The 25158-nt window shown below is 37.4% G+C and overlaps 1 protein-coding gene and 1 non-coding gene across 2 annotated transcripts; both read left to right on the top strand.

The window, feature by feature from the left end:
- Positions 1-1503: 1503 nt before the first annotated feature.
- On the top strand, positions 1504-24028 carry limk2 (LIM domain kinase 2). Its single transcript, XM_028033772.1, has 16 exons — positions 1504-1775; positions 2021-2111; positions 10480-10615; positions 14623-14732; positions 15489-15674; positions 15869-15974; positions 17567-17781; positions 17872-18052; positions 18141-18227; positions 18504-18635; positions 19392-19448; positions 19589-19654; positions 19972-20146; positions 20268-20323; positions 20438-20595; positions 21602-24028. The coding sequence occupies exons 1-16, from the start codon at positions 1685-1687 to the stop codon at positions 21807-21809; spliced, it is 2055 nt and encodes a 684-aa protein (XP_027889573.1). The 5' UTR covers positions 1504-1684; the 3' UTR covers positions 21810-24028.
- On the top strand, positions 9538-9609 carry trnad-auc (transfer RNA aspartic acid (anticodon AUC)). Its single transcript has one exon. It is a non-coding gene; the product is annotated as a tRNA-Asp (tRNA).
- Positions 24029-25158: the final 1130 nt, after the last annotated feature.

Raw genomic sequence — 25158 nt, 5'->3', positions numbered from 1 at the left:
TTATTTACAACAAATACGCTGTGGATAAAATTGTGCTTAACTGTAAACAATATCATCAGAGAAAAATCATAAGGAAATGAATAACATTTGCTTCACAGATTTTGACAACTAGTTCAACATTTTTGTCTATTGAGTAAAGCAATTAAATGAGGAGTTTTAGTTTTAAAGGGAAGGATTTAGTGTTCATAACATAGCCTACTTTAATTTGTCCACCAGGTTTTGTTTAAGTGAATTTTCGTGCTGAATATGGCCATAGAAATTAAAATTAAAAATTGTATTTCTTCAGCATTTCACATAGGGTGACGTTTTTTAATTTCTTCCTTAACAATTTAAGTCCTTATTCAAAAACTATTTTTGCTCATGTACTTATATTACCCTACATATTGTTTTCTTTAAAAAAGGAAAAATAGTAATAGAAATCTTTAGGGGTGCACATATTTTTCCCAGCTCTGCATGCATGGAAAAATTCAGTTGCTGAGATTCCATAACATTAGATATTTGTAATGCAAATATGTATCTGGTAAAAACAACCACACAAATACACTCAGACCTTCTGTCACCTTTGAATACCGAGTTAAGATAATATGTGAGATGAAACAGTGGAATCCAAAGAAAGTCTACATGTGCTTCTAAGAAGCTGATGACCATAGGACTGCTGATAAAGTCATGGTTGTCAGAGACGAGGTGCAGACAGTTGCTTGAATGATGCACTATAAAGTGTTTTAACAGAAAAAAATTACATGTATAGAACATGAATAGGACTTGATGCATGGACAAAATGATAGCGAAAGAACAAAGAACAGGATTCAGCAATGAACAGCAAGAAATCAGGAACTTAAATGCTGAGTCAGGAATGTAAAGTGACCAGATAAACTAATCAGTGGAAATGTACGTAGTATACTGGTGGAAGGGTAAACAGCAGGGAAACAGAGGGAGAGACTAATTAAATCAGAGGCTCTTTTAACCAAAAAGATGAAAAAGCCACTTAATCTAAGAAAAATACATTTGCATACAAAAGAAACAGAGCTCAAGAATAAACTAAGAAACTAAACCCAGATGTATTAACTAATATAACAACACCCAAACAACAACAAAAACCAAATTGAAATTATTTAAATATGGCAAGACATATACAGATGGCCTGTACTTGTACAGTGTTTTATTAAGTCCAGATGACCCTAAAGTGCTTCACACTACATTCAGTCATTCACACATTATAGAAGACACATTTTCCACAAGAAAATGATCAAACAGAATCAAAAACCCAAGACCCAGACACTCAAAGACTGTGACAAATAATGTCGAACTCTACTCTACATTTACTCCCTAAGAAAAAACTATCATTCATAATACTAGGTATATTTTATGAGGGTGTATGCTTCTATATCTTCAGTGTTTGTCATGGCCTTTAGAGGGCGTCGATGTCCCTCCCTCTCACATTTTGTCTGCAGCTTGAGCCCTTTTCTACCTCCAGGTGCTGCAGCTGAGCCTTTCCGCTCTCCGTACAGGAATGTGGCGACCGCATTACGTCACTTGTCCTGCCAGCAAGCGAGAGAAGCAGCTCCGTCCACCAGGAATTTGGTCTTTGTATTTGTGCGTAGCTTTAAAGGGGGGGAATTAGTGATTTTCCTGCTGATATATTCAGAGCTGAGTGGAGGTCTGGGATGTAAACGAGAGGCGGCTCATGACAGCTCCGCTGCTGCAGAATGAGAAGCTTGTAGAAGGAGCACAAATCTCGACGACGCTCTCGGTAGAGTCGATGGAGGAACCAGAAAGTAAGGAGTGCTTCAGGTTGTTATTCTATAATAAGGCGAGGTTATTTTTGCCGTTTGTAGCGCTTTACAAATAGGAGCCACCTTTTAATTCATACACTTTTCTACGTTTTTTTGTTTTTAGGGTTTTTAGGTTTCGGTGTCGTGGACAGGCGTTGATTGAATTGAACTCGGCTTCTTTTGTTACTAATTTTAGACTGTTTTTCTCTCACTTCTCAAGCATTGACTGAACACTTGCTTCTTTGCAGATAATTGTTACTGTGCGGGCTGTGGAGGAAAAATTCAAGACTCATTCCAGATGAAGGTCCTCCAGGATACCTGGCACAACGCCTGCTTTCAGTAAGTGATCCCAGGTTAGGGATTTTTTTTTTTTTTTTTTTTTTCGTGGGGGGGCACGCCCATGCAACCCTGAGCTCGGTTTTAGTTTCAGCAAATAACAAAAAAGTAGAAAAGCTTTTAAACCTTTTATAACATAGATGATCCCCGAACCCGCTTGTGTATTTCTGCACAACCCCCATCATACAGCCAGACATTCCTGCCGGTGTCACAGAGCAGGGTTGGTGATGGTCCTGTTCTTCTGGAGGACTTTGTCCTTGTGTACTGAGGCTTAATGATTGCCTCAGCCGTGATGCTGCTTAAACCTTTCTACCCCTCACAGCTCAGGATGTGTGTGTTTACTGTCCCAAGGCAGTGAACCTACACTCCTAGGTGAATACCTCACATGCCTACCTGATATAACTCTCCAACGGGTTTCTCCCTTTAGTTAACAATTGAAGTTCATATGTTTCCTCCTGATGATAATATGCTTTGTTGTTTTGAATTTGCTCTTCAAACTGCTGGGGAGGGGGAAATAACACAACTTAATAAATCATCTCTAGATGGCTGACCAGAAAACTGCACCAATGTGAGCCAGAGGTGGATGAATTATGAAAATGTGCATTTTTTTCATCATGAATGTTCAGGTCCTCTTGCATGTTTGAGACGTTATTGAAGAACAGAACACAATTACAGGTGAATGTGCTGTTTGGGTGGTGCAATGAAAATATAATTGTTTTGTGTTGTGTACAACGATATTTCAACTCTTTTTACACCTCAAACATTTTCAGTTGTAAGATGAACCTTTAATGATTTTTTTTACAGTTATTCATAGAGGGCACAGTGCACATTAAAAAAGAAAAACTCTATGAATGTGAAAAGATTGATATAACCGGCTGATTTTGACATGGTTCCAGTCGTTATGGAGTAATGATAATTTCAATCTCTATCACAAACGCACAATCTTATGTATTCCCTGCTTAATAAGTTTTTTTTTTTGTAATTTCAGCAACATTTTACTGTTATATTTTTGATTAACTTGTTTTAATCCAAGTTTATTGTTTATTTTCAACTCTAATGGATTAGTTAGTGACACAGCTTTCAATTTAGCTTTAGCTAGAAATATCTTCTCCATTCTTCACATATTAATGAGCCTTCACTGCATGTATTTCTGTTAAAATACCCAAAAAAACTCATTAAATATTAACCTTCAAGACAACATGACTAAAAATAACACTAAATATTTGTGTAAAAGTAACCCGGTGTGGAAAACAACTTTGTGAGAAGATATTTAATTCAGATTGGAACCCCCCAAAAATATCTGAAATCTTCAGAATTACTTTAATCTAACTTATCACTAGTCACTAACCTTTCTCAATATGTTCTTTTTTTACCTAACAAGCAATATAATATTGCCCATCCCTAGAAAGCACATGTTTTTTTATTTTAAATAAGCTGACCCACCTGTTTTTTCAGTTTTCCTTGAAAAATACCTTTTACTATTTCTTTGCAGTTTCATGACGCCACAGGTCTGTCTGGCGTAAAAGAAAACTAAACCCAAATAATAAAAATTTCCACCCAAAGATAGAAAAGCTAAAATTGTGTTGAACATCAAGCAGGAAATTAACCAATTTCAACAGCAGATAAAATTGTTTTTTATATCTTTTTGTAGATTGTGCATGCAGTAAATTCTTCACCACATTTATATTTTAGGGCTAAAAACAGCATCTTGTTATTGAAATTACTCTACTATTATATACAAATAATGTTTGTCACTATACTGAAATAATTTAAATTGTTACATTCAAAAACTCAAGACAGGAATTTTATGTAAGTTAGGTTGAGTTTTAGTGTCCACACATGACCCGGTTTTATACCCTTTAAAGACACCGACTCTGCAGTTACAAATTAAACCTCTTATCTCATTCACATGACCTGACACTGTTACATTGCAACTCGCCTCTTTTATTTGTACTTGATACATAATTTTTTTCCCACTCTGTCTTAAAGCTACATTTCTAAAAGAGTTGCAGAGCCTGACATGTTTTGCATGTGTGTTTGTAACTCGGCACCTTCGTAAACCGACACCCTTATCTCTGGTGGCATTCTTTGCCAGACAATACATCTTAAGAAAACAAAAATAAAACGTGTCCTTGCTGAAAGAATATGCAGTGTGTTTTCTTTTTTCCATTGTCCACATGTTGCCTGCCACTTTGCCCTACTCGCACCTCCACCTTGTGTAACATTCTTATGAGCGAACGTCACTCCTGTTCCAGTAAACCTGGTGGTGTTACTGAGTCCTATAGGTAACACTACATTAGCCTGTGCTGCATTCTGCATTCCTAGACAGCGATTCAGATCTGTGAATTGCTGTTTCAGACACCACCAAAGTCCTTTTTTTCTTTTTTTTTTTCTTTAACAAAGCAAGCCACTTAGCTTTTGTTTCACACTTTGTGTGGAGTGCTGGAGATCTTATCGAAGTTTGCCACAGTACTGGGTGGAGCTGCTTGGCCTTCTTAATTCACCTTCATTTCTTTCTTCTGCTGTATACAATTTCAAAGGTAGAAACTTGTGTTAACATGCAAAGACATTTTCCACCACTATATTAAAAAAAATTGCTAAAATCATAATCTTCCTTCTGCAGGTAAACGTGCAGAGGTTGAATGGGATTGCTGATGAACACAATATTTCTGGAAAGTCAAGAAATGAATGATCAGCATTTTGCTTGTTGCTCGTGTTGAACTTATTGGAGTCCTTGTGACTTTGCTGTGGTAGAAACCAAATATGTTTCTTACAGCCAGAACAAGCTGACATTTTTCTTTCATGCATGCCAATTAAAATCACTGGTGACAGATCGATCTTCGTCTGAGGCTAAGAAAATCTTTTGGGGATGAACGATGCCCTGAAATGACGTTATAGTGTAGGACATTTGCAGACGTTTTAAGCTCCATTGGTCACGTCTCCCTCTAAATACCAGCAGGAATGTGGGTTTTAGGAAATGAGTAATGTTTGCTTTGTAGTGTTTGTGCAGCAATGGCAATGCCATTGTTTGCCTTAGAGCCACCTGAATTAATGTTCTCTGCCTCCATTCGACAGTGTGTAGATGAAGGAATCAGGTGTTTTTATAATGACACTTGCATCATCTCATTCAGGCGTTATGTAGACATAATTACACAGTGTTTGATTGTCTTATGGGGAAGTGCTTTTCTCCTTTTTTCTGGTGCACTCTGTTGACACTTAACATCATATTTTCCTCATTTTAATATACATTTTGTCCCGTCTGACACTTTAAACATGCTAGCTACCTGATGACTCCAACCCAGGCTGAGCTGCTATTCCTTCCTAAATGTATTTCTTTTAGCAGGGCCGTTTTAGGGTGATAATAAACCACTAAACATAGATGATCATGTAAACAGATTTTAGCCTATTTTTAAAAATCAGAACCGTCTAAAGTCTCATGTCAAAGAATAGTAACCAACACAAGTTCACTACAACAGGATATTCAAAGCTAAGCGTTGGGATCCACTGGAATTCCTTTCTCACACAATGTGGTTCAATCGTCATCTATAAACAATGGTTCTTTTCATCTCTGCATTGAACATGCAAACTAATCACTCACAAGATAGAAAAAGGATGTGAATGTTATTAAAAGATACTTGAAGTCTGATGTTCAAATTAAGGACATTTAGAAATGTGAGCTTTCAAAGAAGCTCCTTCAGATACATGAGTTATAAAACCTGGATTGCTGCTGAAACTGGATAATTTCAATCATTGGACTTTAGAAGGACCCTTACTGAGGTATGAGGCAGGATGTTCACTAATCCATCATGAGGCAGGCTTTCTAAACAATAGAAATTCTTACTCAGGTTTCCAGAAAACCATGAAACAGTCACAATTTCCCACAATCTGCTTGAGATAAGGTTCAATGGAAAATGATGCTAGATATAGGTTAATAGCTCGCCTTATGAACTCATATTCTTGGTACATCTATTAACGCACAAGGGAGAGGGAGAATCATGCTGTGGGACACTTTGCATCCTGTCATCACCAAGGAAGAGTAATTTAAAAATGTTATGTTGAAATATTGCAGAATTAAAATGGCTGTGCATCTGTAATTTGGATGCAGTTGAATGAGGTGTGATTTTAGATAGGTAGATAGAAACTTTATACATTCACAATATTTATTCATTCATTATTTTATACAAAAACCCAAAATTATGTTAAATAGGAAATTAGGCCATTAGATGATTAAAAGTAACAAAACTTTCCAGGCCACAGCTTTATATTTCTTTTACTTATATTCACTTTAATTGATATTGTGTGATATTCTAGATTTTCTGAGAAACTAAATTCTGGATTTCAATTAGCCATATGCTAAAGTGATCAGCATGAGTAAAATTAAATACTTGAAATGTCTTACTATGAATATAATGCATCTATGTCATAAATAAATTTAACTTTTTTAATAGTTAATTATTGGATCTAAGTAGGGGTTTTGTAAATATTTATTTTAGTTTTTCAGCATTCTACCCAATATTCTGGCAATTAATTGAGTAATCAAATAAAAAATTGGATAAAATAAAATATTGGTAAATTCTGCTATAACAACAGTATAAATATCAGATATCAACATCAGTCCAAATTTACATATTTGTGCATCCCCAAGAATTACTTTTCTGTAGTTTAAAAAATTAAATCACAACAATAGCTCACTTTTTAAGTTAACCTGGACAAAAATTATGCTAAATTATGTTCAGTTTAATAATAAAGCAGCAGGCTCACAAAGACACTTATAAAAATGTCTATACACCAGTCGAGTATTGATCTTCAGGCAATTAGATTAACTCTCACTTTGCCCAGTCATTTATAACTTTTGTGACCGTGTGTCACAGACTTGGCGCTTTGTCACACACAGAACATATGTACCGTCACGGTGCGCTCTGCCATCCATTTGATGCGACCAGGACGGTAGGAAATGTATTTCCTGGTTTGTCCATAAAGCTACATTTATGATAAGCGTGAGCCTCCACTCCACCAGCATGCACATACCAAGAAAGGAGGAGAAAGGCTGTCGCGTTACAAGCATCGCGCCAGTCATCTTAAGGATGCGTGTTGATCCCCCAAAAAACAATAAAAGCCAGACATTATCAATCAGTGGAATCCCCCCGGATGATCCGGACTGAACTTGAAAATTAGATATGTTGCTAGCACTTAGCAACTCATAGACAGAAGTGAAAATGTTGCTTAACACAAATAATCACCCGGCCGGAACATGGCGCATTAAATAGTATTGAAACTTGGAGTTTTAATAATCAAATCATTCGAAGAATCATTGCATCCCTAGATCTAAGTAAGAATGAGAGAGTATACCGAGTCATTGTACTTTGTTCTTTATTAGCATCTATTAAAATTATCCATTGGAAAGTTTGCAAGTTGTAAAATCTATAGTTAAACTACTTTTCCATCTTCTGCTATGAGAACTAAAAGTACTGGAGAAATGCTTTAGAAAAATGTGTATCTTACAATATCATTCACAGCCATTTTTTTTCTTTATTTGGGCTGCACACATGTAAACTCTCAAAGTTTTACAAATGTTTTTATTTGATGCCAGCTGTTCTGTCCAAGTCATTGCATTTACTGGTACTAAAATTAAACAGTTTTTGGCCCCTTTATACTTACATCAGATCCTTAGCCTTTAAAACAGCTGCAACCGCAGCCATTATTACTCACGCAGCCTTCACCTCAGCAAACTTTGTTCTCCGTTTTGACTCATCAAATCACAGTGAGTTGTCTCAAGCCAGAGTCATTTTGCTGACCTCTGGTTTATCTTCAGTGTTTTTTCTCCACATTTTTTCTGGAAGCAGCAACACTTGTGTCTCTGCATGTTGACGCTTTGCTGTTCTGTCTGCCTGAGAGCCAGTGATTTTTTTTTTCCCCAGTTCCCTGCATTTCTCTCTGCAGTTGAAACAAAACCATCTGTTCCTCCATCTGCAGGACAGCTCCTTCTAAAGTAAAGCCAGATAACTCTGAAATATCTGGATGTGGTGCCAAAGTCAATAATCCAGGATCAACCATATCTACGGTACAGAAAGCAACGTGATGTGCGGCTGTCGCATGTAGGCTGCTGAAAACACAAAAAACAATGTAAAGATGCTGATAACCTATGCTTACTTGCATGAGGGATCAATTAGGGTTCCTTTAACTCTTAAGAAATCTGTACATTGACCATATGCCCACCTAAATTAAAGAAAGTTGTCAATAAGAAGATCAGTACAGTTTATATTTGTAAACCGTCCTGTAGGCCTTGATGTGTACAAAATGCTAGTTGCTCCTTTTGTTGTTTTTGTTTAATTTCATCATTGGGTGAGTTTATGCCATACAATGCTATTCATTTGCCTGCAAGCTGTCACTTAAATCTTAGACCTCTTTGAGCATAATGTGGTAGGATTTCATAGAAACCAAAGTGGGAGGGTAAAGGTGGAAGAATGAAAGCAAAACTTAAATGAAGGCAACAACATTGGAAAACTCGCAGCAGACTTTTCAATAACGTAAAACCCCAGCAAGGCAGTTTCCTCCATGATTTACATAATGGATGCTGCTTGATTGAGGAAATGCTATTAGATTGTAAGCACCTCCTAGTTTGGGGCATCTTCTGCATTCCTTACTCTGAACATTTTATCACTAAGTTGTTGTCATTTAAGTTCCTTTACTGTGCCAAGCGTCACCTCAGGTGACAGACTAATCAGCAGCTCAAGCAGGAACTATAGTCAGCAAAAATTCAAGTAAACATTTGGATCGGTACGTGTTGATCATATTAGGTTGTGAAATGTTTCTCTTTAATTGTGAAGGGATTTGACAGAAGAGGATCTTACCCAAGACAATATAGCCCAAACTTGTGCCAGAAGTATTTTAATGGTTTACTTTGCAAGTCTTGGCCTAAAGGTTAGCAGATGGTTTTTCAGTGTTTACATTGACCAAGATAAGGAAAAGAACAGCGATGCACAGTTGTAAGCCAAAAAAAAAAACAATAAACAGTAGGGTGATCTGCAGACTTTGTCCTTGTAGATACATGTTTTTTGCCTACCTAGTGCTTTTGGGGTTTTCTGTCTCGCTTCTTGCTCCTTGAAAAGTTTAATCTTTTCAAGGTCCTAGAATCATTCTACCTTTAGTGGACAAAAGATCAATTTTTATCAGCTTCATGGGTGGAACAACTCCGTTTTTGGAACAGGGCAGCAAAGCTAAAATAACAGCAGCCATGCAAGTTCCTACACATCCCAGAGGCGTAGTGCTTTCTGTATCTACGCCTTGTTAAACAAAGAAAAGTACATGTTCTTATTCTCGGGAAAAGCCTGAGTGTTTATGTGCCAGCTCCGTTCTGTGGCCTATACATTATAAACTCCTCGTTAGTGTCACTTTATTGTCACATTATTTAGTGTCACATTATTGTCACTCCTCGTTAGTACAGTGGTGAGTATCCCTGCCTATCACGCGGGAGACCGGGGTTCGATTCCCCGACGGGGAGTGAAGTTTGTTTCAGGTCCCTCTTGAAAATGAGATCTAGATCTCAACGGGGTTTACCTGATTAAATAAAGGAATATTATTATTATTATATAAACAACAGTTGAGCAACAGACTGAAAAAAGTGTTATTATATCTGTGTTTTGTAATTATTTAAAGTGCAACTATTGTGTAAATGTTTCTTCTGTGAAAGGTTCTCTCTGCTCTAATTATAAGCTCAATCAATGAAAGCCAATGAAATTTGAGGATCCCTGTTAAAATCATGTTAAAATTTTAAACATTTCTGTGAGTTTGTGATTAATTAACTCAAAAGTGTTTTTATTGTTAATAACGCTGTCCTATGTTTTGCATATATCAAGAAAATGAGGAGCTTTTGTCCCACAAACAAAGACTTAAGGCTAGACTTGAACTTTCAAAGATTGACTTGTGGATAGTTTGTGATGGGATCTTTAGCAATCTGAAACAAAGCTGGTTCGGGTTGAATAAGTATCTCTGGTTCCATCCACCCATGGATCTTGGGTTTTTCTTTTTTTAAAAACCCATTTAAACCCTGATTTCAATAGCAACCTCTACATTGAAATTTTTGTAAACTTTTGTTTTTATACTTGTGAAATTTGCTAAAAATCAACTAAGCACGCTGTTGGTTTAAAACATAGACTTTCATTGTTACCATGTGCAGAAACCCTGTTCTAGACATGTCTGATTGCACTGGATTGCCAACCTAATGAACGACAGATACATTTTTAAAGAGTTTTTTGCTTTTAGCTTCCCAGAGGAAAAAAAAACAGACTGTACAGTTGTACAGTGTAGAAAATCCTGCATCTCTTGCCCTGCTTTGATTTCTGCAGCTGTCTGACTGTCTTTGTCTTTTCAGATGCTCCGTCTGCTCTGACAACCTCACTAACTGGTACTTTGAGAAGGATGGCAAGCTGTACTGTCAGAAACACTACTGGGAGAAGTTTGGGGAGCTCTGTCACGGCTGTTCGCTGCTCATGACAGGACCTGCCATGGTAAGTCCGTTATTGTTTTACATTATTTACTCTTTATCAAGAGATACCAGCCTGTTATCACAAACCATCTTGAGACGATGTTTTAACACAAACTGTTTATTCATCATAAAGTTTGTAAGCAGTTTTATTTTTATTTTGGGGGAGTTGGAAAGCTCTTTAAGGATTTATCAATGAGAGCATCTAACAGTCACAACAGAATTGAGGAATATGGGCTTGAGGTTTTTTTAATTTAAACTCATAAAAGGGACTAAAAGTATATATTTTTGTATAACTACCTATGTCTTACAAACCCAAGAGCTTTTATTGGTTCCTTGGCATGGTAACCTAATCTGAAATTTAAATAGTGTTCACATCAATCTAAAGCCAATAGTCCTGATTTAATTATATTATTTTATGCAGGAATCTTACAGATGTCAGTTCACTTTTCTTATTTGTGGGATTTTTTTCCCTTTTGCTTGAACTGCTGACGAGTGGCCAGCTCTTTTTTTGTGAATGTGGTCTAATTATCCAAATGAGTATGTTGATAAATGTAAATCTGAAACAGTTTCGGAGCACTCCAGGGTAGGAAGGACTGAGAGATGTGGAGACTCAAGCCAAACTCTGCTCTTGATTCAATTTTAGCTTTTCTCTTTTTTCATGCTGGTTAAAAAATAGCCTAAAAATCGTTCTGGTGTAAATACTAATAACAGATGGTAAACGTAAAATGATCACAGATGTCATTTGAACTACTCTAGATTACATAGATAACATTCTAGATTCCTGGATCCTCTCTCTATTTCTTCAGCTCACTCATCAGGCTTCTATTGTATTGGTTTGGGATTGAAACGGGAATGCTTTTGTTTCTGAGTTTCTATGTTGATTTCATCAAATGGATCATTAACCTACTTGATAACGACCCATTTTCAGTGTATTGGCGCAGTGAGATTAGGTTACTGTGTTCTGATAAATGGTAAAACCTGCATAGAGCCACTTTGAGTCTTTATTTGGTCAATCAGCCTTCAAAGTCTTCAAGTAATGGTGGATGTTTCTAAAATTCTTCAAAAAGTACATGATTAAAGAAATGCAGTGCTTTGTAAATTTATTAGTGCTTGTTGAACTAGTATTATTTATTTTAGTAATGAAGTTGATTTTTTATAAGAAAAGATGCACTCAGTGTTAAAAATAATAAAATAGATTTCTTAGGGCACTAGTTTTAGAATTACATGGCAAGTGAAACCATCAATAAATGCTGATTATTCTTTTTAAGGCTCAATTTGCTGGGTTTTTTATTTTTTTTTGAATGAAATATTTTAAGAGAGCTTTAGATTGGACCTGTGTGTGGGATTATATCTGGGATTTCTGTAGAAATCAGTGTAAGTAGTTAAACTCTAACTTTTGCAAACAGAAAAAAGGCATCAAAGATTTACAAACTGTAATTGAAATAATAAGCGCTTGAAAGGTTTTACAGGTTTTAAAGTAGTGTTGATTTAAGTTGGATCAGAAATTAACTGCAACGCTGTGTGTGTGCATAATAAAACACAAGCAGTTAATTTGTTTTGACCTCAATCTATGAACATCTATGAAAGCAATTTTCACACAGCCTGTTGTGCTCCAGTTTTATTTTTCTGGTAGACCTTTTGTTTTTCAGTTGTGAACGATACTTGTTTTTGGGCTGCTGCTGAATCTTGCAGAAGGGGGCTCTGCATAGACTTGTGAATTAGTTTCCCCCCCGGAGGCCCTACTCTGTTCCTTCTCTGTACAGAGGTTCTCCATGGTTCACTTCCCCACATGCAGAATCGAGTGGGAAAACACCAGAACATGTGGTGGTTTTGGAGCATGTAGAGTCCAGTGTGGCGAGAAGCTCTGTTAATATTACCCACAGTTATGATGACGTGCATAGATGGCTTTTTGGAGATCCAATATCAGTATTTGACAGAGTAAACAGTGCTCGCTTCAAACAAAACAAAGTCAATAAATAAGTAAGCAGTAAACGTCCTTCAGCTGGAAGTTTCTGCTGCTGGACACAAACAAGGTTACCCAGCTAACATGCAGTCAGACTGACTTTTTCTTCCTGCCACCAAGCAACAGGCAGAATGGAGTTTTTACATTGTGCCGTTGGCGTCTAGCTTCATCAGCTTCACCGAGTGTTTTTGGCAGGACTGAACTGGCACCGCGGCCGATCGGCCAGACAGAAAAGCATTGTGGTCCAGGAGCAGAGGAGGCTCATACAAAGCTGCTTCTACTGCTGCTGCATGTTCGGCATCCGAGCCCAGAACACAACTGCTCTTGTTCTAGTTTGTTTGTTTATTGATGAAATTGGATTTTTTTTTTTTTCTTCAGCAGTTTTCAGGATCAGTTTATGAAATTCTGCTTTGTTGCTACATTCATCTGTTGTTTTACGTCTGACTGTTTAGGCCTGGGGCAGGGCGTAACCGAGGGGGGTGGTTTTGTTTTTGTGCTCAAAGGTGAGGAGTTCCAGACGAGCTCAAAAGATGTCACAATCATTTTGTCGACATCACCTTCAGGCAGCTGGGAATCCCTTTCCAGCACAGACAAAGTGACTCACAGCCACAGAACATGTTGGAAAAATACCACAAACTTGTCTGTGCTTAAGTTTCAGGTAGATGTGAATAGTCAAGCAAGAAGGAATGATTTAGATTTTTGTTTTTGAGCATGCCCCTTCAGCACAAAGCAGCACACAAGAATGTTAGAGGATGGAAAACTTAGGAATGTTCTGAAATGGCTTTAAAATTCATTACACTATGTGGAAAACTTACTTTGTCTGCAATTATATTGATTGTATCTATGACATTATGATACATAAATTAATCTAAAATTAGTAATTGTTGCAAATGTTTTAATATCATTTAATCTTTTGCACATTTTTTCACTTCACAACCACCAACTTCTTTGTATTTTATTTTGATTTTTATGTAATAAATCCAGATAACTAAATCCAAAACGGGAGAAAACGGATGCAGTTTTCCTATTTTTTCACAATGAAAAATGTGTAGAAAACATGTGTAGTGCAATCTAAAAAACGTCGCTTCTTTTAGTCCAACAACCCTAAATAATTGAAGCCAACTAATTTCCTTTAGAAGTCACTTAAAAGCTGCTTCTACAACGTATTGAATCAGAGGGGCTGAATACAAGTAAACTCACATTTTATTTAGTTTTATTTCCAAAAAATATTATAAACCATGAACAATCTTTTAAACTTCACATTAATGAGCTATTTTCTGTGCTACTTTTGGCCTTTTACATAAAATCCCTATAAAATCTTTTTCATTTTGTTGTTGTAACATGTAGAGATTAACAATATATCATTATTGCACTACCAGGATACACAACATGAATATAAAATTAATGTTTGGAGCGCAATAATTGTATTCCTTATGTTATTAGCTGACACTATTCCATTCAGCTGTCTGGATAGAGTTTCACTGCAGTAAATGCCCAAATCACAGAGGTGGAAGAAGTCACTGGGAGCGTTGGAAGAACAGAGGAGAAAGAGACTGAGGAAAATCTGAATTTATTGCAGTTAATTTCTGCATCACAATATTTACTAAAAATATCTCCATTGCAGGATTTCCTCATATCTTTGAGATTCAAAAGGAGCAAATAGTTTTACAAGGCGCTGTATTTACTAAACCCACTGCTTGCTTACACGCCGGAACATTATCTCATCTCGCATGGGAGAGAAAGAGGAAAGACAGATGTTAAGAGAGCATGACATAAACTACTGAAAGGGAAATTGATAAGTCATGTGCAGCAAGTGTCAGAGCGAGAAAAAGAGAGAGAGAGACATGAAAGCAGCAGTGAAACAAACAGCTCAGACCTGCCTGGATGACGTCAGAGCAGATTCCAGACAGGCTGAGAGTGAAGCAGGTGTTGCCTCTGTGTCACCGCTCACTGTGAAGGAGGGTTCACAGAGTCGCACACTTATTAATGACACAGCAGAGGTTCTCGACATATCGTTTTCTCTTCTGTCCTGCAAGGAGCATCAGCTGGTTTGCTTCTGGTTGCAGGTGGCTGGAGAACACAAGTACCACCCCGAGTGTTTTGTGTGTCTGAGCTGCAAGGTCGTCATTGAGGACCGGGACACATACGCCTTAGTCGAGAGGTCCAAACTCTATTGGTAAGTTTGTTTTAAGTGGTCTAGGAGATTGGAAGGGGTTGAATTCAGAGTGGGCATGTCAAAATCTAGGTTAATGACTGTGAAAGTGAAAGCTGATGATAAAAACATAAGATTACTACATCGTCTTTTACAATACAGCTCCTTCCTCTATAGTAAATTTACTACGATCCAGTTAAAGAATGCATCATTTGAAAGTTAATATTACAGGTCATAATTTAAACACCATTTGAAAAAAGTTATTCAGTTATATTTAAATATGTGACTAATTTATTCCATAGAAAGGCTTGGAAATTAAACATTGATTTGATTCTGGTTTGTAGGGATGCATCCAAAGGTCAAAGGACAGTGGCACTCAAGAACTGGAGATGCAGACCTTTAGTCTCATTGCTCTTTGACCTTGATGGGTTGAGCTAAAACAAAAAAAATAAATAAATCATGACGCTGCCATGAAAAAGTTGATAAAATATAATGATATATATTATAATAATAATAAAATAACATTAAATGTAATATGCATAATACTATAATATATTAATTCTCATTGGCATCATTTCCTTCATTACACATTTGATTAAATATCAACATATTTTGTCAGTTAAGTTAAAAACTTCTTTAATAATCATTCATTGCAATACAATATTTAGCATAATCATCAGTCATGTTTCTCGTGCCGAAATTAGATTTTTTTTTACACTTTGCTAATATTCCTAATCACTTTGAGCATTATTTGAACCATTTTCTTTCCTGCTTTTGCAGTGGAAAGTGCTACAAGCAGGTAGTCCTCACCCCCATGTTGGAGAAACGCTCACACGACTCGATATTAGACTCCCTGCCGCACACAGTGACGCTCATCTCGATGCCGTCGGCAGCTAACGGGAAGAGGGGTTTCTCTGTGTCCGTACTGAGGGACGTGAACGGCTCGGCTAGCGTTCAAGTCAAAGAGTAAGTGGCAAACTGCTGGCGGTGGATCTGTGCGCCTGTGTCGCTGTTGTGTGAGTAATGCCTTTATGTAAGACATGATTATAGGCTTGGTGAACCGCTGCTGTGTGTGTTTGTGTAGAAGCATGTCACGGCAAATGAGGTAGTGGTGGGAAACTTGATGTTGATTTTAAGTTGCTCGCCTGTTCTTGCTTCAGGGTCAGAGGGATGCTCATCAGTCCGGAGGTGCGAAGTGCTATCCACGTTGGAGACAGAATCCTGGAGATCAATGGACTTCCTGTTGGGACGCTGATGGAGAAGGAGGTGAACATTTAATTCTTTTTTTTAAATAACACCAATCCTGCTACAGTGTTGCACAAACTGAAAATGTTTTCAAATCAAACAAACAAAATTTCCTCATTAGCTTCATGCCTCAAGTGCATATTTCAAAGCCTTGTTGTCATCTTGACATGTGAATTTTTGCATTTCTCACATTCTTCCACCATTTGAACATTCTTGAGTTGGGAGAGGAAGGCTTTAAAATGACTTAAAGGCTCATTCTCGAAACCTCTCCCTTGAGTTCTTCAGACATGCTCTTGTTTTGTTTTGGATATTGCTGATCTAGCCTGTTTTTCTTTTTTACCACTCATCAATATGGAGATTTTTCCAAAGATTGCACTTTATTGTTTTGCTGTGGCACAATAATCTGAAGGGAATCAAATTCTGACACTAATATCTGACACTTCTTTTATTTTCCACTTTATTAAAATGCATATCAATTAAAATCTTCATAAATAACAGGGTTTTCTGGAAAGTTTTAAGTTGAGTAAAGTTGTTTGGTTTATATTTTCCTTTTTATGTTTTTGAGTTCCTAGTAACTTTTCTTTAGTTTCTGTGGGGCCTTTACTTCGCAATACTAGAAGGTCATGCGACATTACGGGTACTTGCAAAATCAGTTATGATGTGGTAAAATCATGATAAATCCACATCACCTGTGCTTCCAACTCTCTCTCCACTGCAATCCAATTCCAACTAACTGGTTCAAAATATTACTGGCATGCAGAGTGTGACCTCATGTTCCTTTGAATATATTTTCCACCAATGATTGCATTCCAAACAGTCTTTTGTGTCATTTATGTTGCTTAGGCTGAGAACGACAATGTATTTGTAATATTTTGTGCATCCCTACTGGTACTTAGAGGCTTGTTTGTGTTAGTTTCTGGCCATAATTATTTATTCACCACACAGTGAGGATGATGTGAAAGGAGTTAATAAAATGCTCAAATGGTGACATCTTGAGGGTGACCAAGTCTTCATGAAAACCATTAGAAATATTCATGCCCACTGATTGTTTGGTAGCAATGTCCTACTATCACAAATGTAAAGCAAACTGGAAACTGGACCCTTTGTGCTTCAAATGAGACTAATATTGAGTTTCATTCAAGGTGGGATAAAGTTAAAAATGTGACAAAGGTCCTCATGACGGTTGTAAAGTATGGTGGAGGATATGTGATGCTGTGGGCTTGAAACTTTGTTAGAGCGCAAGGCATCATGACCTCTTTAATATCCAGGGACATTTTAAATGGTGAGCTCTGCCAATAAACTAAAGATGGATCTTTAGTTTAAAGATAGACCCAAAACATTGGGTCTATTTTGTCTGTATGTGGTCAAACATATAAAGACAAAATAACAGAAATGGTTCACAAGCCCCCAGATTAACCTTCTTTTTTTGTCATGTCGGACTTAAATCTTTTATAATGCTGTGGGGTGACGTGACGCACGTTCACTTTTAGTAATAGTGATAGCTCTCATGTTGCATAAAAAAATAAAAACGGTATAAAAAAACTCATGGAGATTTGGTTCACTTTCCTTTGAGGAAAAACTGTTTCAATCTTGCATGTCCTTTTCTTGTTAAGGTGTACGATCTGATCCACCGCACCAGTCACACGCTGCAGCTACTGATAGAGTACGACCCAGTGAGGCAGCGTCTAGATCGGCTCCGTCTGGGCTCGCCTAGGAACCAGATGGGCGTCCCGGCCACGTCCCGCATGCGTCTGTCCTCGCCGTCCGACACAGTCCTCGAGAGGACAGACGAAGTTGACGATGGCATGCTGAAAAGGAGATCTATGAAGTACGCAAGAGAGTCTAAAATGCTTACATCTTCCTTGTTTTTGGTCTGAGCCTACAGGCCATTGAAATGTCTTTATCTGTCTTTTTTCAGGCGCAGTAACAGCATATGCAAGTCCCCGAACTCCCTAAAAGAGACGCCGATAATCACGAGAGACATCGGTCGCTCTGAATCCCTCAGGTCCTCCAGCAGCTGCTCTCATCGCATTTTCCGACCCTGTGATCTTATCCACGGAGAAGTCCTAGGGAAGGGCTTTTTTGGACAGGCCATCAAGGTCAGCCTGCAGCTCCCATCTCTTTTTCCATTCAGCATTTCATCTCTATCACGCTTTAAACTTCAAATAATGCTTGCTTTCGTCTCAGGTGACTCACAAAGCCACTGGGGAGGTGATGGTGATGAAGGAGCTGATCCGTTGTGATGAGGAGACGCAGAAAACTTTTCTAAAGGAGGTGAGTAATGAGCAGCAGAAGGGTGGTGATTTCTCACACACACTTGTCAAGATTCACAACTAAAATACAGGCCACTTGCTCCAACAATCGCCTCTTTGTACATTATTTTCAGGTTGTCACATTGCTCTGGTGGGAACTCATTAGTTTGACCCGTATTTAATCCTTTCTTCACACGTGCTAAGCTTTTCTCTGCTCAGAACTGATTAGGGATAACTTGCTGATATTAATCAGAAACTTGTTTTTTTTTTTCTTGTCTACCACGCGTCTGAATTTCAGGTCAAGGTAATGAGAAGCCTCGACCATCCACACGTACTGAGGTTCATTGGTGTGCTGTACAAAGACAAGAGGCTGAATCTGATCACAGAGTTTATTGAAGGAGGAACGCTGAAGGACTTCATTAGAGACATGGTGAGTTCAACTTGTTTTTGTACAACCTTCATGCTTGGTGGACTCTAAAGGAGCTCAGAGTGCAGGTGACCTGAAGTAAACTCCACACTCTTACACAGATCTCGGCTCATTAATTGGCAGGTTTGGAAATCAGGAGGCTTAGATATGAGAAGGTTTCACCAGGGGAAAATTACCTGGTGAATTTTCCCCTGCCCTCATCTGTCATGTCGTGTCTTGTTTATGTTGTTTTGTTTTTTTTCTTACTTGAATTAGGAATATAGTTTGTTTTTGAGCTCCTGGTAACACAGTTTAGAAAAGTCTGGAAAACTGCAGAATTTGATTTCCATCTTTCTGAGGTCTGGATAAAGATAGAAAATAAAAAAAGAATGTGTAAAAGTATTTGTTTGCCAAGTCCAGTGCCTAAAAGTTTAATCCATCCATCCATGCATCCACTCTTTCACCCACCTGCCCCTCGTTCTTGTCTGTCTTTTCTTCTAGGCTCTGTTTTTAAGGCCTGACAACCTTAAAATTATTAGCCATAAATTTATGGTGACCTGTCCTATTTATACTTTAAAACAAGTTTGATCATTCTGGAAATTTGTGCCTACAATAGATTGGATTTCTGTCATAAAATTGTGTGGGAACACTTTTTATTGAGATGCATTTGACCAAGTATGCTTAAAAATGACTGTGAGCCCTGTATTTACTTCATTTATGATGCCTCTAAAAGTTTATTTTTGTCTTTTTTTTTTGTTTGCTTTCACTCTGGACTCACAGGACATTTTTCCTTGGCAACAAAGAGTCAGTTTTGCAAAGAGCATCGCCTCTGGCATGGTGAGTTGTTTTCTTTGTTTTGCCTTGGGGGGAAATTGACCATTAAACATCAGTGATTTGATTACTAATTCTATTAAATGGTGAATTTAGCAGTATAAATTATGGGATTCCTAATAAATCAATTTCCCTTTTTCTCTTAGGCTTACCTTCATTCAATGAGCATCATCCACAGAGATCTCAACTCTCACAACTGCCTGGTTAAACTGGTAGGTGACGTCTGACCGTCCTCTTTAACTTTGCTGACATTTGTTGCAGTGAAGAAAGCAGTAAAAATAGAAAACAATACATTATTAATTGTTAAAATACAATGAAAAAGAAAACTACAATTATGTAGTAATTCTAAAAACGCCCCAGATATTCGACTCTGAAATTAGCTACAAGCAATCCTATTTGGGATACATGTCATTCCTTGAAAGTCGCAGATTTTTATTTTTAGCATTCTGGTTGATGCATTCACTGATCAGTTTTTTTCAATCAGTCTTTCCGGTAAACCCAGTGAACACTTTGTTTCCTTTTTCAACAGGACAACACTGTAGTGGTTGCTGATTTCGGTCTGTCCCGGCTCATCGTAGAGGAGAAAGTTAAACCTCCTCCAGAGAAACCTTCAACCAAGAAGAGGGTGTTGAGGCGCATTGACCGAAAGAAGCGGTATACTGTTGTTGGAAACCCTTACTGGATGGCTCCAGAAATGCTAAATGGTCAGTGACTTATTCACAAAGAAAAACAAAAATATTAAATAATGTTTTAATTATGAGAGAAGAAGACAGACATGGGATCAAAGAGTGCATGTACTTTATTCTTTATTTGATGTCATTTTAGGTAAACGCTACGACGAAAAGGTGGATATTTTCTCATTTGGAATCGTTCTTTGTGAGGTAAGCTGCTGTTGTTTCACATTTCTTTCTCCAATTTGTTAAATACCTACTTGACAAAGATATTTGATGTTTCTTACATGCCATGAAAAGATATTTATTTGTAATTCGATTCAGATTATTGGAAAAGTGTACGCAGACCCTGAGTGCCTCCCCAGGACGCTGGACTTTGGCCTGAATGTTGGCAAGTTTGTGGAGAAGTTTCTCCCTGAAGACTGTCCTCCAGCTTTCTTTCCCCTGGCTGTGGCCTGCTGTGACCTCACACCAGACAACCGGTGAGAACCTCCTCTTAAGCTTACTTGTCAAGAAAATGGTACAAAACATATCAAACATTGTACCAAAATATTATGGTATAAAAACTAATCGGCCTTGGATAACTCAATTAGTCCAGATTATTAAAATGCCCCTCCACTGATGCTATCACTAATCAGCATAACAACCAGGCAGGTTTACGTAGTTGGCAGCTGTTGTAAAAAATGTTCTCTTACACATTAACTAACTAAAGTTTCGATGGATTCTTTGTAGTTTTTTTAATTAGTTTTTACTGTTTAGAGGATTTGACTAGGTTAGTTTTAGAGAGAGACACTTGTTTAAAATTCTTTTAACTGGTTTCTGTAACTTTAAATAACAGTAGCAAGTCAAATTGTATAATCATTTTGTAAAGCATTAAATAAAGTATCAAACCCATTTTCACGCTTCTAGTAAAAGTTAAGAGCAAAACAACTAAACTAAATGACTTCCAAATTTTAAGGAACAGTAAATGCAAATTATTTGAATTTTCTGGAGCATAAAAAATTAGGCATGGAGTTTAATCTTCTCCCCTGACAGTAAAGTCAGGTCTACTTAATGAACCTTGAAACCTACGTCGAAGAGGGTTGTGTTTTTATAGGGACTTCAGGAATTTAAAAGCATCCTTTGAAGCTAAAAACAGAAATAAAAAATGTGCCGCAGCATTAAAAACATTTAATTATAACAAGACTTTGCTCTAGCGTAACAAAAAATAACAAGACAAAAAAAAAAAAGCAAAAAAATTCAAGCATTTCACAAAACCTGTTTGTGTTTTGTTGCTGGGTTTCGTCTTGTGTCATTGCACCTTAAGCCCACAGCGGAGGAGAGAGAGAAAAACAAACAGTTTCACATGCCATATGGACCTGCTTGCACACGGACATGTCCCTGCTGCCAAATCGCTTCCTCGTGTTTTCTCTTAACCTCGTCAGGCTGGTTCTAACCTAAAACTCCTCACTGATCTTTTCTTTTCTCCTCCTCCTCCTCCTCCCACAGTCCATCTTTCCAGAAGCTGGAAGACTGGTTTGATGCCCTCTCACTTTACCTGGAACTGAGAATCCCTCTGCCAGCTGAACTGGACGAACTCCATCAGAATCTGAGTCAACTCTACTGGCCTAAGGATCCGGTCCAGAGCTCAGAGGAGCCAGCCACCCCAACAGCAGCCTCTCCAGACTGCACCAGCATGACGGACAATGGCACCTAGGATTTGTGCCTTTTTGACATGTAGCTCACTCATTCACTCTCTGTGACGCCTCTTAACTACTGCACTAATTCTGTGGTGGGGGCGGGGGGGGAATAGGTGGAAACGGTGTTGAAACCAAGCCAAGTTAGAACTGGATAACCTGAGATAGCTGGACCGGTTGTCCTGTTTTTTAGAACATAACTCTGAGTGCCAGTGAACTGCAGTGAAAATGAAGAGACACATTTCAAATTCCTAACTTTTGGTTGCTTATTTTTGTTACTGTGTGTCTCCATTTAACAACACAGAGCAATAATTAATTTTAAAGTTCACTTAATTGTAGCAACATAGGGGGGATCTGTCCCTGTGAACAGAGACCTTTTTTAGGCATTTTCTGTCTTTTTGTGACAGTAGTTTTGTTTTTCTGGCTCTGATGGTGCTCAGTGTGTTGGGAACACAAATCCATTCCACGCCTTAAAGAGGGAGTTGCCCAACCTCAGCAAAACAAAACAAAGTTCTTTTGACAGTCAAATCACAGTGCAGGTGAGGATTGTTGGCACATGTGTTTACAAATGTACTCTAGAAAATGTGTACAAGTAGAGAGAAAAAGAAAAGTAGCTCAGGCAGTGTGGAATAATTTTTGGAAAGACTTCTCAAGACAAAATTTCAACTGGAAACTTGAGTCAAATTAGAAAACTTTTGATTTTTTTTAAAAGTCTGCCCCTGAGAGTAAAGTTTTATTGAATAGACATAAAACAACTATATATCTTTCCATTTAAACATCAAATTGTGTTTCAAAATTGTGAGAGGTGGGGTGCTGTGGTGACGCAAGGGCAAAGCACGACCCACTTATTGAGGCCTTAGTCCTTGTGGCGGTGGTCGCAGGTTCGATTCCAGGCCTGGTGACATTTGCTACATGTCTACCCCATCCTTCATTACCCTCTTTCCTGTTGAACCACTTTCAAATAAAGGCCACTAGAGCCAGCAAAACCTATAAAAAATGGTGAGACATTGCCCACAGAAAGACACTTATTAATGTCTGAAAAGTGGTTGATGTAACTTAGTCTGAGTTTCTTCACTTAGGCTAAATGTAGAGGGGAATCTGGGATTAAAAAAGTCCACATTTCAACAGACTTTTCTGGGTTAAATAAAGACAAAGACTTGCTACACTCAAATAGCCATAAAAAGGTGTGCATTGATGCCCAGTGTTTAAAAAGATAATTAAAAGGAAGTAAGAACAGCATTGAAAATATGTCTCTAACCTTCCAGCTGTGAGCAGTCATTTATTTCTATTGCTCATTTTATGAGCACTCATTATTTAGGAACAGAGGTGATGTCACAGTGTGTGTGTGTGTGTGTGTGTGTGTGTGTGTGCTTTTCTCCACTGAATTTTAGATCAAGATCAGTTTCCAGTTTGGCATTTACACATGAGAACATTAAAAACATATTATATGAACTCCTCACTTCTAAAATTAAAATCAGAAACCACTAAAATCATGTCTCTTTTAAACATGCCAGTGACCTTGAGTCAGTTTTTACCATATGTGAACTTATTTAATGCTTAGAAATCATTTATCAAAATGGTGCCTACTAGTGTTTTAGTGCTTTCTTTCTATTACATGTAAACTTTTTTTGTTAGTTTTTATTTATTTTGGTTTTATATTTTTTTTCTCTTGACATTTGACCAAGATTTTGTAATTTCACGGAACTGCATGGCTTTCTTTTGAAGCATCTTTCCCTAAGATGTGTGGATGCCTGCAACACTGACCTGCACTGTGTGTGAACTCTGAAGATAATACAAAACTATTTTGCTGCAGAAAAGTCTGTACATGTTGAGATTTGTCATAAGACGGCGAAGTTTCATGTTTCTTCCAAACTTCACTGATCTCGGTTTGTTTCTTTGTAGTCTAATGATTTCCACTAATGTTTTAGAATAATGAAGACTTAATTTTTGTCCTCTTTAACAAATCAGGACAAAGGCTTCTGTCAGATGTTATGAAACAAACTCTTTGTAAAGTGGGGCTTGTGTTGATTTTTCTTCTGAAAGAAGAAATAATGTGTAATGTAAATGTGTATATGTGATACCTCTAATTGGATTTTGTAGATTTTTCCGTTTTTTATATTAGACATTTCGACAGCATTTTGCTATCACCAAGCAAGGTACTGAAGACCAGTTGTAACCACTTTTATTTATATCTCTGTAGTGTTTCGTAAATAAAACTTCTGAATGTTGCTTTTTCAAACTGTCAGTCTGTTTTTTTTAGCACTGAATCTTTTTTAGAGATTTTCTGTTTATAGTTTTATATCCATCCATTTTCTAACACCCTTGTCCCTAGTGGGATCAGGAGGGGTGCTGATGTCTATCTCCAGCTAAAGTTCAGGGCGAGAGGCGGGGTTCACCCTGGAGACAGACAGGACAAACAACCATGTACACACACTCACACCTAGGGAGAATTTATAGACCAATTTATCTGGTATTCATGTTTTTGGACTGTGGGAGGAAGCCATGCAGAAAGACCCTGGGCCGGGAATCGAACCTTTTAGCTGCAAGGCAACAGTGCTACCTACTGTGCAGCCCTAGTTTTATATCAAATTTGAAAAAACTGTATTTTCCAATTTGAGAAAACTTGTTTCACTCTGATACTTAAGAAGCAGAGAAGGCTTTTTAAATACAATTTTTAGTCAAATTAGTCGCTTTGGTATTTTCACAGTGTAAAATAATGTTTAAAGTATTTAAAACATTTCTCCAAACCTCAGACTTTACAAAGTACATCATACTCTGGACTGATCACTTTAACATACAAATTGTTTAACTACAACGGTAGTTAAATAATTTTGACTTGGAACATTTTCTGACACTACAACTACAAACTTTGATTTATCTTATTTATAACACATTTTTTGTAATGGATCAACAAATATTGGTGGAATAATTGTGAGGTAGACAGAAAATGTCACATTGTTTTTAAATTCTAAATCTGAAAGGTGTGGCATGTAAATGTATTCAGTCAGCAGTACTTAGAACCCGTTGCAAGTTTTTAGCCATATGTTACTTCCTGTTTTGCTTGTCTAGAGGCTAAAATGCTATTTTGTTTTTAGCAAAGGAGCTCAAACAGTCATGCCACAGATTCTGGCATTTTTTGCCACATAGTTTTCTGCCACAGAGTAATTACCAAAAAGAAATTAAAAATTAATAATAAAAGATTTAAAATTAAATATTTCTAAAAATGTAGTCTGGTAGACATGCGTCATATCTTAAAAATTATGCTTTTATTCACTTTACTTGTTTTGCCACCAGAGGGAGCTACTGCTACATTCTTGTCAGGACAACTGCAACAACTACACTTGAACAGTAAAAACCAGTGTTGTATAA

Source organism: Xiphophorus couchianus, chromosome 12, assembly GCF_001444195.1.
Source record: "Xiphophorus couchianus chromosome 12, X_couchianus-1.0, whole genome shotgun sequence".
In the NCBI taxonomy this organism is placed as follows: domain Eukaryota; kingdom Metazoa; phylum Chordata; class Actinopteri; order Cyprinodontiformes; family Poeciliidae; genus Xiphophorus; species Xiphophorus couchianus.
This window is presented reverse-complemented; position numbering and strand designations above follow the sequence as displayed.

Coding starts and splice junctions, on each gene's coding strand:
- limk2 (XM_028033772.1), top strand. CDS start 1,685: ATGACAGCTCCGCTGCTGCAGAATGAGAAGCTTGTAGAAGGAGCACAA. Junction 10,616..14,622: donor TCATGACAGGACCTGCCATG/GTAAGTCCGTTA, acceptor TTCTGGTTGCAG/GTGGCTGGAGAACACAAGTA. Junction 20,596..21,601: donor GACCTCACACCAGACAACCG/GTGAGAACCTCC, acceptor CTCCTCCCACAG/TCCATCTTTCCAGAAGCTGG.